Genomic DNA, 14,839 nt, shown 5'->3' with positions numbered 1-14,839 from the left:
TTACTAAACAGAGAGTTGTGTACCAAAATTCAAAGTGAATATTAATTAATTATTAAATAACAACCCCAAGCAATTCTGATCTGTGCAAATATGGATACTAATGTTAGCTAGTGTATAGTAGTCAACTATATACGATAATCAACGCCATTTTTCAAAGGTTGAACGTTGAAAATTGCTCATCAATCATATTTGCGGCGCTGTCGACCATATTGTCGGAAGACCGGCAGCGACTTGCAGAGCATTCTGGTTTCCAGTATGGTTATGGGTTTTTAGTTGTTTATTATTTGGTCAGCTTCACGTGCCTAATTCACCCATTCAAAATTGCACTTAAACATTTGATGTTTTCAATGGTGCCCAGTCCAGTCCAGTCCTGCAGATAAACTTTTTCTTATCCGAATTGAAGCATATTGAAACTATAATATAATGTTGTTATACCATAAACTTCAATTTATTGAAGCAGAGAAACATTAATTATGTCCGCATAGACAGTTTTCCTAATTTTTGGATATAAATCATGACAAGGACACGTGATCTCACAGTCGCCGTATAAAAGCTACACCCAATGTGGCAACTAAACACAGTTATACCCATTGTATAGGATCCAAAGTTTGGTTTAAACTGAAATCACATGACAAGTTTAACAACTACAAGATCGAAATTTTGACTCAAACTAAAATTATGCAATGAGGATGGGGTCATTTGAGGATACGACGTGCATGAAGTTCCTTAGGAATCCAGAAAGCTGCGTGCTGTCTAACCTGCCATTTTGTTAGATGGTTCTTCTAGGTAGAAAGACGCTGTATGATTTAGGTTGCAACTACTACATGCATTTTCAAACTTACCTGCTGCCTTTTTGATTGCGTACAGCTCCAAAAAGAAAAGGTGAAACGGCCGGTTAGTTTACATAACGTTCCACTCGATGGAAAACTAAGAGAGTATATAAATATATATATATATATATATATATATATATATATATATATATATATATATATATATATATATCTTAACTCAAATGCCGTTGGGCCTTAACGTGCCTTCAATACGAACACACCAATAGTGTTAGAAAAATGTACAAAAATGAAATGCGCAAATGCGTTACGAAACACACCACACACCCAAAAATACATCATACCTCCCAACACCTAATCGTGCGTTTTGTGTTGATGCGTATCTAATGGTGCTTTTTTTGGTGCATTGGTGCATTTTTTTGTTGTGTGTTTCTTAACACTATTGGTGCATGTTTGCATAACTATTGATATATCCGCATTGACCGCAACATTAAGGCGCGACCGCACTGGAACTAAGTTATGTATATATATATATATGTTCAATTGTGGCCGCTCCTTCCCGTGCGATCGATGCGGTTCGCACCACTCAATGTTCGAAAGTGCACCACTCAATGTTAGAAAGTGCACCACTTAATGTTAGAAAACGCACTACAATGAAAATACACAAAAACACACCACACACCCAAAATAATGCACCATAACTCTCCTATCCTTAATGGTGCATTTGCTAACACTGTGTGGTGTATATTTGCATACCTAGTGGTGTGTTTTTGGTGATGCATACTCAATGATGCATATTTGTGTGGTGCATTTTCTAACATTGAGTTGTGTATATTTGTATACATAGCGGTGCGGTCGCACTGACCGGACATTAATGGGCAGAAGAAAACTAAGAACCAATCTCAACTAGTTCAATTTTTTTTTTAAAAAAAAAGATGCCGGTGACATTTTTATAATTATCACCAATTTTATTATGCAAATTTGAACACCAAAATATGCACTTTTCATAATTTTTTAAGTTTGCACATTTAAGACATGCATCCATAATAATGCATTTTTATATTCTTTCCGCACAGATAGCTTAATTGATTCTTGAGTAAGTAGATTGTGGAAAAGATAAATAAGCTCTTCAAGTCGTAAACGGCAGCAACTAACTGCTTATCCGTTTTCAGGAAATTAAGGAAGGAGAAACGCATGCAACAACGTAACATATATCGCCTGTTTTGTCGTTCAATTAATTCTTAAACCGCAACCAATAATTCACTGATTCAACTATCGACTATTTACTTATATATATCATCACATGGATGGAGACTTGAATACGCACGCACTGCGTACACTTCTCTTCAAAAATGGAAATTTTCAACCGTTTTGGGATGGAAACCAGCTGCACTTAGCTAGCTTGGAGACTTTAATAATGCACCCATCCATTTGTTTTGATTTTCTGTTTTAGAACGTCGTAACGTGATACACACGGGTTGGTCTTGGAAAAAAAAAAAAAAAAAACATTGTCACTACCCAAGGGTGTAGGTGACTGGTCGAGACTTAACAAATATGATGTTAGTAAAAATTAAACTCGTAATCTTCTAGCATGAAAATAATAATAATGCGCTCCACTAATTTGGACACTTCTTTTTGAGCATGATAATATTTAAGTATTTATTAACTTGTGATTCAATAATTAATTACATTACAAATTAATTAAATTAAATAGGACGTACGTTGTGAAATAATGATATAAAAAGTTTAGATCTAATTTGTAATTCCCGTTAAATGATCCCATGGTGTTTACGCTGTGAACATGTGGTACATGTCACATTGGACTCAACTTAATTATGAGAGTTACGTTCGATCAACACAACGTTGGCCCAAGAGCATTTGATCTGATCTATCAAGAGAGGCCGACCAAAGTACCAAACCCATATATGCCAAGTTCCACTCGAAAACCTAATCCAACAAAACTCAGTTCACCAAATTTGTTGCAAGCTAGAAATTAGTTTACATTTGATGAAAAGCGTGTTTAGTTGTTTACTTCGGAGTATTTGTTTTGTACGTATAAATAGCTTGTGTTCTATAATGAAGAGACACGCAACATACGTTGTACTAAACTCTAACTACTAGCTAGAACCAATTCAAGCATTTGTGCCGTGCGATTATTCATTTATTATTTCCTATCTCATTCAATTCATTGATTTCCTTTATTATTTGGTGTTAGTTTGCATGAATATAATACCATACACAAACATGTCACATTTAGAAATCATAAATGATATAAGAATGAATTTATAATTTTTTATAAAACAATAATAATAATGTAACCGCATTCATCTCAAGGCCTTGTTTGATAGATCCGTCATTTTGACGTTTTGACCTTAAGAAAACGTTTGGTTATTCAACAGTTTAGAGCAACAATCCAGATCGTTGCATTTTGTAGCATTTCAACTTGGCGTTTTGGTAATAAAAGAAAGTAACTAAATAACCATTAAAACTCCTTAAATGAAAGGGTTGGTTTTATATAGGGTCACACTTATGTGAGACCGTCTCACATATCTTTATCCACGAAACGGGTCGGATCAATATAAAATGTAATACTTTATTAGTGATTTAGTATTGTATTTGCTAGTATAAGTATTACATTTTATCTCAAACAAGTTTTTTTTTTGAAAGGAATCTCAAACAAGTTTTTGTCACTTAATATGGTTTTGTTTTGTATTATTATTATTATAAATTATTTTATTATTACATAATAATAATAATAATAATAATAATAATAATAATAATAATAATAATATGAATGTCTTTATTATATGTCTTTTTATATGTTAACCGTTAATAGTAAACAATTAATTTTATCAAATAACTCTTTACAAATCGCTGATCAAACTCACTAATACAATTCGCTATATGCTAACTGTTAGTATAATTTGCTAATCCCTAGACACTAATCACTAATAACTGATTGCCAAATAAGACATAAATTAATAATTTAAATATAATTTATATACGTTGGCTGAAATAGTTTGGAAAATGGACAAGGCACGCTATCCGTTTTCCTTTGCTTGGGAAGGGAAGGTTGTGGGTTGTGGCCGACAAAGTCGTTAATAAAATCATAAAGGAAAACAACAAATCCTAATTAAGACTAACTAACAAAAGTTATTTTAGGTTTTTCTTAATTGAGAAAAAGCAATCTTAACCATAAAGGCATATATGAGTCTTAAACACACAACGCACCTCATACATATCATTCACGATTTCTCGTGCCCCACATTTTACTCTTATTCAAATCCCATTTATCACCCCATGTTGTTTCATTTTTAAAAAATAAAATCAATTTTCTTTTTGACTTTTTTCTCCTGTGTTTTCACAATTCGTGTGATAAATTCTTTAAAAAATGTAGTAAAATTATATTTTTGATGGTAAATATGTTATTGGAGAATATAATTGACAAGTAAGCAAGTAAATTGCGACAAATAGAATCACATGTATTGCTAAGAGTTTTGGGTACCAAAATTAGAGCATGTCCCCCCTTTGTTGTGACATGGGAACATCTTTTATGCAATATAATGATAATGGTTACAATAATTTCACAATGATCTTCTAATTAGTGTCGTGTCTTTCCTCAATAAGTGTTGCGGCCTCCTAATAATTGAGGCTCTCTCCTCCATAAGTGTGATGGCCCTCCATAACTCATGTTATTTGATGAGGCGGTGCTCCTAATAAGTGCATGGCCTCTGCCTTAAGTGCACCATTTCACCTGCTCTCTGCTTGGCCGTTGCAATGAATGTGTTAATTGCATTGACTCATCCACTTAGACCAATAACACCAGGTCGGGTCCAATGATTTTCTAGTTAAGGCTTTACTCCTCTATTCGAGGGGTAAATTTGTGTATAGTTGACTTTTTTTTGGTCAATCTCGAAGATTTTCTTAGATAATAGAAATAGTAATCCTCGTTGTCATGATGTTCTTTTGAATACCAATCAATACTTTTGCTACTTGCTTGCCTAAGGTTATGATGTTTGTAGTCCATTTGATTGATCCATTGTATAATTGAGCCCTGATTATGCATTAGAATCTATGAAATTTTGATGTTGCTATGAGAACAAAACACAAGCTAGCCATGTCCTTTGTTAACATTATTAAGAGCTACATTATTTTTGCATTTGGTGATTTTTTTTTTTAAAATGAAAGGGAAGGGGCATTTTAATAATTTAAACCTATTGAATAAAATCTAGAGGGTATGCTAATACATATGATGATAAAGTCAATTTTCTTTTGAGTTTTTTCTCCCATGTGTTTTCACAATTCTAAGCCTACTTCTATTCAATAGATTCAATTCCTAAGCATAATCCAATTCACAAAATCACATATTGTCAAATAAAACCCAAAAAGAAAAAAAAAGTAAAAAAAAAAAAGGGAAAGGAATATATACTAGCCACACTAAAATTACATTTTTACCCTACATTCTAACATTACCTTCAAGCAAAATCTAAAGCAAAATCTAATATTAAAGTGTGTAGTGCACTTAATTAAATCGAGTTAAGAAAATCCTAAAGATTGCAAGGGCATGAGTTAAAAGATTTTAATGGCTATTGATTGACAGTATAACTCATACATGCATGATTATTCGCTAAGTAATATATGTCATGATATATTTCTAAAGCTAACTTGTAATTTGAAAATCACTTCTAAACATGATGAATTGAAGAGGCAATGAAGGATTCAATTGATGCATGTTAACTTTTTCAAATTATTTTTTAGCCAAGGCATTACTCCCGGCCATCCAATCAAGGGGTATGTGTTTGGTCAGTAGAACTTTAATTTTTAAAAAGAAAAAAAAAATTTGAATAAAATATAGTGCGTAATTACCAAAATACCCTGCCGTTTAAATTATTAAGTATAGGAATCACGGCTACAGATGTCTCTTGCTGGACTATACCCCCATCCACGTTTCATGGCTTTAACGTATACTCATCCTGATTCATGAAACGACAGCACCACCAAATGTCCCTTCTAAGTTTCTCCACCTGTGGCCACAAATCCACCTCTATTTATGCCCATTTTCATCTTACTTTCCACATCCTCAATCCAACATTGTTCCAGAATCCTCAATCATCGATTTCAATTCATCCAATGATCAGCAATTCCGCCACAATAGTCGCTTCCAGCGACGATCTCTTGACGGAGATCTTCCTATATTTGCCCGTGAAATCGCTTCTCCGGTTCAAATCCGTCTCCAAACGCTGGCTCTCACTCATCACCCACCCCTACTTCCACACCCGCCGGAAAAAATCCGTCTCCGGCATCGTCTTCAAGAAGTCCAATTCCACGCTAGACTTCCCGGAGTTTGATTTTATATCGCTGGACGGTTCCGATCCCCCGTTCAGAACTCTGGAATTTGGGGATGAGAAATGTGGAATGGCTGTCCAGTCTTCCTGCAATGGGCTCCTGTGCTGTAGTAGCTTTAAGGTTGAAGATAACCGCCGGAGATTCTACGTTTACAATCCCAGTACTCGGAGCTTCGCCGCTTTGCCCGATTCCCAGGGAATCGGGAGAGTTCATTCTGTTACCTTAGCGTTTGACCCGACAAAATCGCCTCATTACAAGGTTGTTCTTGTCGTGTTCTCCGGTACCGAGGCACCGTTTCAGCTCGAGGTCTACTCGTCGGAGACGCGCGAATGGAAGCGCGTGCAGAGACCGCTCTTCCGCGATCTCAATTATAAGCTGGGAGTGTATTGGAACGGCAATGTTAATTGGTTCGGCAACAATGTCGAAACCGGGCTTCATTTCAACGTGGAGAAAGAGAGGTTCGGGGAAATGGCGATGCCGCCCATGCCGGACCAAAAACGGGTCAGGTATATGCAGGAATCGTGCGGACATCTCCACCTTATCGATATCCACGGCCCTAAGACCACGCAGTTTAAGGTTTACGAGATGGAGAGGGACTATTCCGGGTGGTTTGTGAAGTACCAGGTCGACATTGAGAACGTGATGAACGCTTTCCCTGAATCTATAAGCAAAAATCTAGAAGCTTCCGACAAGTTTTACTACAAGTTCCTGACTGCCAGCATTGTCCGGGACGGGGACAGGGACGAGGACGGGGATTCATTCCTGGTTTTAAGTGTTCCAGGGAAAGTTGTGCGATACAATTTCACAGACAACAGTTTCACGGTGCTCAGAGATTTTGGTTCTGAGCTTTTTGGGAACTCTCTCATGCTTGGCTGGTTTGATTGTTTTCAGTACATTGAATCCTTCTCTTGTGTGTAAATTCTAAATCAAATTCCATTTCTGTTCTGTACTAAAAACATGTATGAATCATCTATGATCTATATATGTATGAATGAATGGCGGCATATGAGTACATACAAAAGAAAAGAAAAAATATGGTGTTGAACCATAATCCAGGCCAGTTTCAGTAGAAGTAGTAGATGATGTGTCCCTTGAGAAACGTCTTGGGCGTGGCAAGTCTGAACCAAAACAAGAACACTGTATCCGTTCGTTTGTACAATGAAACTTCATCCGACACGGCTGCACCAGGCTGAATGTCCAGGTTCTGCATATGAACGTCAAACCGAACCGGCTTAATGCCACAATCTTCCCTCGTAGAAATCAGCCCAGCCTGCGCGCAACAACCAGCTAGCTACAATGTAAATAAATAATTTAATAATTACTGAAACATAATTTAATAATTATTGTCACATATAGTTACAGGTAAAAAAGGTCAATTGATACAGAATATAAAAATTAGAATGTGTAAACTACAAATACAGAATTTGAAAGTTATTTCAATTGATACAGAATATGAAATTAGAATCTATAAATTACAAACTCAGAATATGAAAATTAGATTCTGTAAATTACAAATACAGAATTTGAAAGTTATTTTTGAACCATTGAGATAGACCTTGGTCCATGGTATAAAAATTTGCCCTACATTCATCTATCAACCCATTTTCCCAAACATCACAACTTTAGTTTCTTTACCAGATTAATGAACATAAACGTAAACATACCTTTTGGGGCATAATCAGCGGGTCCAAAGGTCTTGCTTCGGTAGTGAAAAACACTTCATTATCAAGAACAGTTATGGTAGCTGCACGCAACATTGTGAAATTTCGATCAATAGAGGATAATTCACCAGCCACTGCTCAAAATGTGTACTGGACTTATTAGCTAAACTCAATAGTGTGACTACAACCAGTAAAGAATCACAATGAGATAAACAATCTAACCATGTGACTCTAGCCGCCTAAGTTACTCATAGTTGATTGATCTAATTCAAGAAAACTAATAAATCACTTCCATCGAAGGTCGAACTTATAACTTTATAACTTTATGATTACCAAGTCAATTGCCTAACTTTAACCGGAAAATAATTAAAAAGTAAATCAACTTAAATCGTTCATAACTAATCGGTTCAAATAAAAAAAGACTAATAAGTCACTCCAGTTGAGACTTGGGAGTCGAACTTGTAAAAGTTACAAGTCAACCGCTAGACTAACTTTGCTCTAATGTTAATTCAAGATTTGTATCATATAGTGTTGTAGGTACTATACCTGTCATCCCGAAGGTCTCCAAAGTAGCAATGTAGTGCGCAAAATGTCTTGCAACAAATACAGCCGCGGGTGGATATTGAATGAGAGATGGATCGTGCGATACATCAGCAGCTTGAAGCACTCGTTCAGGAAAGATACCATAAATTTTCATGGGAATGTAATCATTCATGAAAGCTCCTGATGAGACTAGCCCTGCCGCCAGATCTTTCAAACCAATTGAATCAATCAAATAAACCAATCAGCTGCAGATTGTCGGCTCGTTCTATTCAATTCGGGTTTTCAATAATGGAATGGAATGGAATTTCCAAATTCAACAAGATATGAATATCTTTGGTAATCTAATGAATTCGCAGTAATTACTGGCATCTGATCAAACATGTAGAGTGCATTCAATTCAAAAATCCGTAAAATCTGAGAAGCAATTCAAGGACTGACCTACAGGCCTGTTGAAGCGCGCATGAAGGTAACCGAACTCATTTAGTCCATTGTCTTCTTCAACAGATTGGTAGAACTCGATAGGGTCGGAATCCTTGGCGGTGTGAAACACGGCTTCGAGCTCCGCAGCTTCAACGGCCGCATTGAAGAAGCGATCTGTGGAGTCGTAAGAGGTGAAACCCTCGGGAGAGATCTTGAGAAGCGTCAGGGGGTTTTCTCCTTCAGGCATCTTCTCTGCAAACACGGATTGCACGGCGAAATACTCGGGGCTCCAAATCATTATCACCATTCCCGACCCGGCCACTGGCACTGCTTGAACTGCTTCTCTCAGAAAACGTGCATTGATGACTGTGATTCGCAGCACCATTGCTGCGGAGAAGTTGAGAAATAATCTTGTGGGATCTTTTTTTGGAAGTTTGTTATGTTTGGTAAAATTATCCGTCCATAAGGGTAAAAAGATATAAATAGACATTTTTATAAAGTCTAAAGTCTAAAAAAATATATATATTTATATTGCAATTTAAAGTCTAAATATATATATATTTCACATTTATGATTTAGCATTCCATAATAAAGTAGCAATGTTTAGATTCAATATGTGTATTTAAAAATATGCTATGAAATAAATTAAAGATTGAATGTTTTAATATATTGTTTCATATTATGCCAAGTGCTTAGATGACATCTTTGTCAATAGAGTTTGTTTGGAACTTAAAATAAGTTATACCAAATAGAGTCATCAATGATGCCAAATGAAATTGGGGATGGAGGGTTTTATTGATAACCGTTTCAAACTGTACAGAAGAGTTCGTTATGTATGTAGAGGTTCTAAATCGCCTACATATAGATTATTATTATAATATAACTATTGAAAAATAAATAATGTAATAATGATAAGATTAAAGGATTCTTGAAGAATAAATAATATTCTAATGATAAGATTAAATATTTTTGCCTTATTAGTTAATTTGGTTGGAATTTCACTTCCATTTATAATTATCTTATCGAAAACTTTATTATTGTCCTTCAAAAAAATATTGAAGTACATATTATTTAGAATTAAAGTAACAAATTTATGATATATTCCATCTTTAACTAAAAATTTAAATTTATAATTGTACAAGTGTATGTATATATTTATTATTCATATATTATATGACTAAGAGAAAATACATTTCACATGTGTATCAAACTTTCACAATCATTAATCGTTCTTATATTATAACATTATCATATTAAAAAAACTGTGATGAATGAGATGTGATGGGTTTTTGAACTTAGGAATGCTAAAATTAAGGACATTGTGCACTCGTTTGCAAACAGTCTAAAAGGACAACCATATGAGTAGACCATGATTCTTGATCATACTGTGGTTCACTTCTCTTTGTGTAGTGTGTACACTATTACACATGTACACCATTTAGTAATGGTTGTGGGTTTTCAAAAAATCTAAGAACCTAGCTAGAAGAGTTGTCTTCTTAGAAGTCTTGGTGCGGGACTTCCTTTTGTGATTTATTACTTCAACTACAAACTAAGTTGTTCGATTCATAATATAGGTATGGGCTAATATGTTGGATCATTCTTATTCACTTATTGTGATTCCGTAATTATTACTCTATCAAAATGATAAAGAAAAAAAACACTCAAGATAACACATCTTGCCAATTGAGTTTAACGAAGAAAATGTTTCCATTGTCACATATAAACATTTAAACAAACTATTATGAGCATATAATCTATCAATCGTCATTTGTAATCATTTTAGCACCGAGTATACAAAATTTGCGAGCAGTGCAACAACACAACATATGATTATTGTACAAAAACACACATTACAAATCAAGCCATTTTTAGATTAAAAAAATATGTTCCATGTCATCAGCAAAGAAAATGTAAGAGACAAATTTTATGCATCAGCATAACTACAAAAGAAGTATACTACAACATTTGCTACAAAACAAGTATACTACAACATTTTGCTCAATTTGCCACCGGATGTCTACCAAAAACTTCCCGCTTTTAATAAAAGTAGTAAATGATATCTCCATGTAAACGATACCGAGTTCTTTCAAGCTTAAGCCACACCAATCCCACATTTTTTGTCCGTCTATATAGAAAAACCACAGCCGAGAGTTTCGCACCAGCATGCATGTTCAGGAATGGAAGTTGGATCTCAAGACCAGCTAGTCCATGATGAAGATCATTCCTCGTAAAAATCACCCCATTCTGCAAAAGAATAAGTTTCATGGATCAACCCATTAATATGACGAGTTAAGTTAATTTAATTTCTTTAGCAAATTACTGTACCCTCGACTCTAGTAACAGTGGCACCAAACCTTTACCAACAGGAGAGAAAGATACTATTTCTCCTCTAGTAGTTATAAGAACTGCAAGGTTGTTAAACAGCATAATCAGAGGATGTACAAGATAAAGAGTAAAGACAATTCAACCAAGTTGGTTAGGTTATTAAATTGGTAACCAGAAAAGTTACAAATTCGACTCTCAAGCACCTATTGGTTTTTTTCGTTTGAGCCAGTCAACTATAGGTAACTTGGTTTAGTCAATGCATAGTTTTTGGTAGTAGTTGCGGGTTTTCCTCGTTACCCAAAAGAAAAAAGATGTTTCAAGAAGTTTTCCTATATAGTGTTGAATGATTAAAGGTATATACCTGTCCCTGACATGCTCTCCATAACTGCTATAGCGTCTGCAAAAGCGAGTCCACAAATTGCAGCCAGAGGGAGACGTGGAAAGATAGATGGATCAGCTGAAACATCAGCACTTCGTAGCATGCTCTCAGAAAAGGTACCATATATTTTCAAGGAAATGCAGTTCTCATCGTAAGCTCCTGTAAATTGATTCAATTCCCAAGTAATAATCGAAGCAAGAATGGAATGCAAGAAATTGGAAAGAACAATCAGAAACCGGTTCAATTCACTCTAGCTACTTGGGATTTCCAAAATGCAACAGAAATTGGCAATTGGCAATTCCCAACTCCCAAGTAATAATCGAAGCAAGAATGGAATGCAAGAAATTGGTAAGAACAATCAGAAAACGGTTCAATTCACTCTAGCTACTTGGGATTTCCAAGAATGGAATTGAATGCAACAGAAATTGGCAATTTGCAACTTTCAGATCTTCTGTCAGAAACGTAACCCTACCTTTTATCCTTTTTCTAATGTTTCCTAATTCAACAATATATCTATGGTAATCTGATCAATTCGCAGTAATTCTTGGCATCATATCAAACACATAGAGAGCATATATAACAGGTACGGGAATTTCAAGAAATTAAGTCCATACAACAGGGAAAAACTGACCTACAGGCCTGTTGAAGCGAGCACGCAAGTAGCCAAAGTCATTCAGTTTATTGTCTTCATCAGATTGGGAAAATTCGATGTGTTCGGCATCTTCGGCAGTCGAAAAGACTGCTTCGAGGTCGACACGTTCAACAACTGCACTGAAGTATTGATCTGTAGATTCATAGGAGCTGAATGTCTGAGCCTCGAGCCTGAGAAGAGTAGAGAGGTTCTGGCCATGTTCCAGCTTATCCGTAAGCATGGATTGCACACAAAGACCCTCAGGTCTCCAAATGAATATCACTAACGGAGATCTAACCACCGCGGCTGCCTGAATCGCTTTCACAATAAGAGTTGATTCGACGACGGTGATTCGCAGCACCATTGTTGCGTTGATGATCGAGAAGAAGCAAAGAAATGTCGGAGATATTTTCCTGCAATTTTCTGGATTCCAAATGTGATCCGATTAAACAGAGAGAAGGAGGCAGGGAATAAGATTTGATAACGATTGATTTAATGGGTGAAGATATGGCGGGAGAATGCGAGAGTTAGTTAAGTTTACAATTCAATTTTTTTTTTCTAAGAGAAAATCATAAAATAGGCCCTTAACTCTACGTGATAGAGTAATTAGATCTCTTAACTTTTAAAATCTTCAATTAAATTCTGTAAAAATATATAATTGACCACCCTCAAGTTGTTGTTGACGCCCGAAAAAATTGATAGTCGATGAGCCAAACTGGTCGCCTTCTAGGTGACCATTTCTCTTGCCGTCTTCTTCCGAGAATGCAACTAGAGAAATGGTCGCCTTATTCTGAGTAGATGACCATGAGTGCTTTCTCAAAAGAAGACAACCAGAGAAATGGTCACGCAAGAGGTCACATTTTACTCGGAGTTGGAGCCAAGGGCAAATCGACAATTGTCGAAGCATTGTTGAAATTTTGGTTAAAACGGTTGCGACTGGTTGTTATATGTCTATTATCGGTTGGTAGGCTTCAATGCTCAAAAATTAATATATAAGTGTAAAAAGACATAAACGGACATTTTTATAAATTTATATATTCAAATTTAAAAATTAATATATATGTCAAGAACCTTGTAATCCAATTGTACCAAGTTACTCTCTCATATGTTAGAGTAGTATTCAATATATATATATATATATACACATACATATATATACATACATACATACATACATATATACATATATATATACATATATGTATATGTATATATATATATATATATATATGTATGTATATATATATATATATGTATGTATGTATATATATATATATATATATATGCAAGACCCACCTGTCGAGCAGGGACGAAAGTCGGCCTTAATTAGTGATCCGACGGTGCCAAGTGGAAGGGCCGTCGCTCAACGGATAATATATGTATGTATGTATGTATGTATGTATGTATGTATTTCACATTTATGATTTAGCATTCCATACTAAAGTAGCAATATTTAGATTTAATTTGTGTATTTTAAAATATATTATGAAATAAATTAATATTAAAGAGTGAATGTTTTAATATATTATTTCATATTATGCCAAGCACCACGTGTTTAAATGACATTTTTGTCAATAGAGTTTGTTTGGAGCTTAAAATAAGCTATATACTAAATAGAGCCATCAATGATGCCAAATGAAATTGGGAATGGAGGGTTTTATTGATAACCGTTTCAAACTGTACGGAAGAGTTCGTTATGTATGTAGAGGTTCCAAATCTCTTACATGTGGATTATTATTATAATATAACACTATTGAAGAATAAATAATGTAATAATGATAAGATTATTGATTCTTGAAGAATAAATACTGTTCTAATGATAAGATTAAAGATTTTTGCCTTATTAGTTAATTGGGTTGGAATTTTACTTCCATTTATAACTATCTTATTGAAAACTTTATTATTGTCCCTCAAAAAATATTGAAGTACATGTTCTTAGGAACATATTGTAATAAGTTTTGATGATACCAAATGTAATCTATAATCCCCTAAGTCTCGAAGGATAGGAAATTATATGTAAGTTCGACAAGTAAACTAAGAGCGAAAATACAACCGGGTAACTTGAGCTCAACTCGGAAAATATTTTAGCTTAAGGTAAACTTGTGTGAACATCTTAGAAGTCTCGTGTTATAATCTAATAGACAGATCAGAAGAAGGCACGGGACAACACTGGAGGAATAAGGGTCTGCGAGACATCAACTAAGTCTCGAGACATAAGCAGAGTCCGAGAGATAGGATCTCTCGATACAACAACCCAGTTCGAGACATAAGCAGAGTTCGAGAGACAGATCTCTCGATACATGGGGATCAAGACATCAAACAATCGAGACATCAATTTTGGTCTCGATAAACTGACACTTCTCCAAAAGGCTGAATGACGGTCAGGAAGCATGAATAAAGTTTGGAGAAGAAGAATATCATGGAGATAAAATATTAAGGAGGTGCTAGAAGTGGATGCCACATCAGAATTCCACAACAAACGGTTAGAAGGTGCACTAATCCAAAGTCGGTCTTATTCCCTAAAACGAGGATCAATGGGAATTTAAAAAGAGTAACTTTTACCAAAAGTAGCAAGTGGAGCATGGACTTAAGAAAGTGGATTATGGAATATCCACTACCAAACAAAAGGTTCAAGTTACAAGACCACCACTCCATGAAAAATGCTGAAAAGATGCAAGTCCCATACACAGCATGGGAGACAAATTTCAAACGGAATAATTTTCCCTCCAACGGAATTATTCCT

At 35.1% G+C, this 14,839-nt stretch overlaps 3 protein-coding genes across 4 annotated transcripts; 1 reads left to right on the top strand and 2 right to left on the bottom strand.

The window, feature by feature from the left end:
• Window positions 1-5,778: 5,778 nt before the first annotated feature.
• LOC115998452 (F-box protein At5g07610-like) lies at window positions 5,779-7,149 on the top strand. Its single transcript, XM_031238034.1, has one exon. It carries the CDS (start codon window positions 5,793-5,795, stop codon window positions 7,053-7,055), a length of 1,263 nt encoding a protein of 420 aa, XP_031093894.1. The 5' UTR covers window positions 5,779-5,792; the 3' UTR covers window positions 7,056-7,149.
• Window positions 7,150-7,186: 37 nt separating this feature from the next.
• LOC115999588 lies at window positions 7,187-9,146 on the bottom strand. Its single transcript, XM_031239429.1, has 4 exons — window positions 8,780-9,146; window positions 8,345-8,536; window positions 7,802-7,881; window positions 7,187-7,428 (listed from the first exon to the last, which is right to left on the bottom strand). Exons 1-4 carry the CDS (start codon window positions 9,144-9,146, stop codon window positions 7,201-7,203), a joined length of 867 nt encoding a protein of 288 aa, XP_031095289.1. The 3' UTR covers window positions 7,187-7,200.
• Window positions 9,147-10,611: 1,465 nt separating this feature from the next.
• LOC116000441 lies at window positions 10,612-12,588 on the bottom strand. 2 transcript variants are annotated; one of them, XM_031240530.1, is made up of 4 exons: window positions 12,097-12,588; window positions 11,448-11,624; window positions 11,087-11,166; window positions 10,612-11,005 (listed from the first exon to the last, which is right to left on the bottom strand). In XM_031240530.1, exons 1-4 carry the CDS (start codon window positions 12,458-12,460, stop codon window positions 10,799-10,801), a joined length of 828 nt encoding a protein of 275 aa, XP_031096390.1. In that variant the 5' UTR covers window positions 12,461-12,588; the 3' UTR covers window positions 10,612-10,798. The 2 variants fall into 2 exon arrangements, with proteins under 2 accessions (XP_031096390.1, XP_031096391.1); XM_031240531.1 differs by lacking the exon at window positions 11,087-11,166 and having other exon boundaries at window positions 10,871-11,005.
• Between the last annotated feature and the right edge of the window lie 2,251 nt (window positions 12,589-14,839).

This window comes from Ipomoea triloba, chromosome 12 (genome assembly GCF_003576645.1).
Source record: "Ipomoea triloba cultivar NCNSP0323 chromosome 12, ASM357664v1".
Taxonomy (NCBI): Eukaryota; Viridiplantae; Streptophyta; class Magnoliopsida; order Solanales; family Convolvulaceae; genus Ipomoea; species Ipomoea triloba.
The sequence above is the reverse complement of the archived record's forward strand: the minus strand, read 5'-3'. Positions and strand labels throughout refer to the sequence as shown.

Excerpts from the sequence above, each read along its gene's own strand:
- LOC115998452 (XM_031238034.1), top strand. The coding sequence starts at position 5,793 with ATGTCCCTTCTAAGTTTCTCCACCTGTGGCCACAAATCCACCTCTATT.
- LOC115999588 (XM_031239429.1), bottom strand. The coding sequence starts at position 9,146 with ATGGTGCTGCGAATCACAGTCATCAATGCACGTTTTCTGAGAGAAGCA. Across the intron at positions 8,537-8,779 it reads GCGCTTCAACAGGCCTGTAG|GGCTAGTCTCATCAGGAGCT; the intron begins GTCAGTCCTTGA and ends ATCTGGCGGCAG. Across the intron at positions 7,882-8,344 it reads GGAGACCTTCGGGATGACAG|CTACCATAACTGTTCTTGAT; the intron begins GTATAGTACCTA and ends TGTTGCGTGCAG.
- LOC116000441 (XM_031240530.1), bottom strand. The coding sequence starts at position 12,460 with ATGGTGCTGCGAATCACCGTCGTCGAATCAACTCTTATTGTGAAAGCG. Across the intron at positions 11,625-12,096 it reads TCGCTTCAACAGGCCTGTAG|GAGCTTACGATGAGAACTGC; the intron begins GTCAGTTTTTCC and ends ATCAATTTACAG. Across the intron at positions 11,006-11,086 it reads CACTGTTACTAGAGTCGAGG|AATGGGGTGATTTTTACGAG; the intron begins GTACAGTAATTT and ends ATTCTTTTGCAG.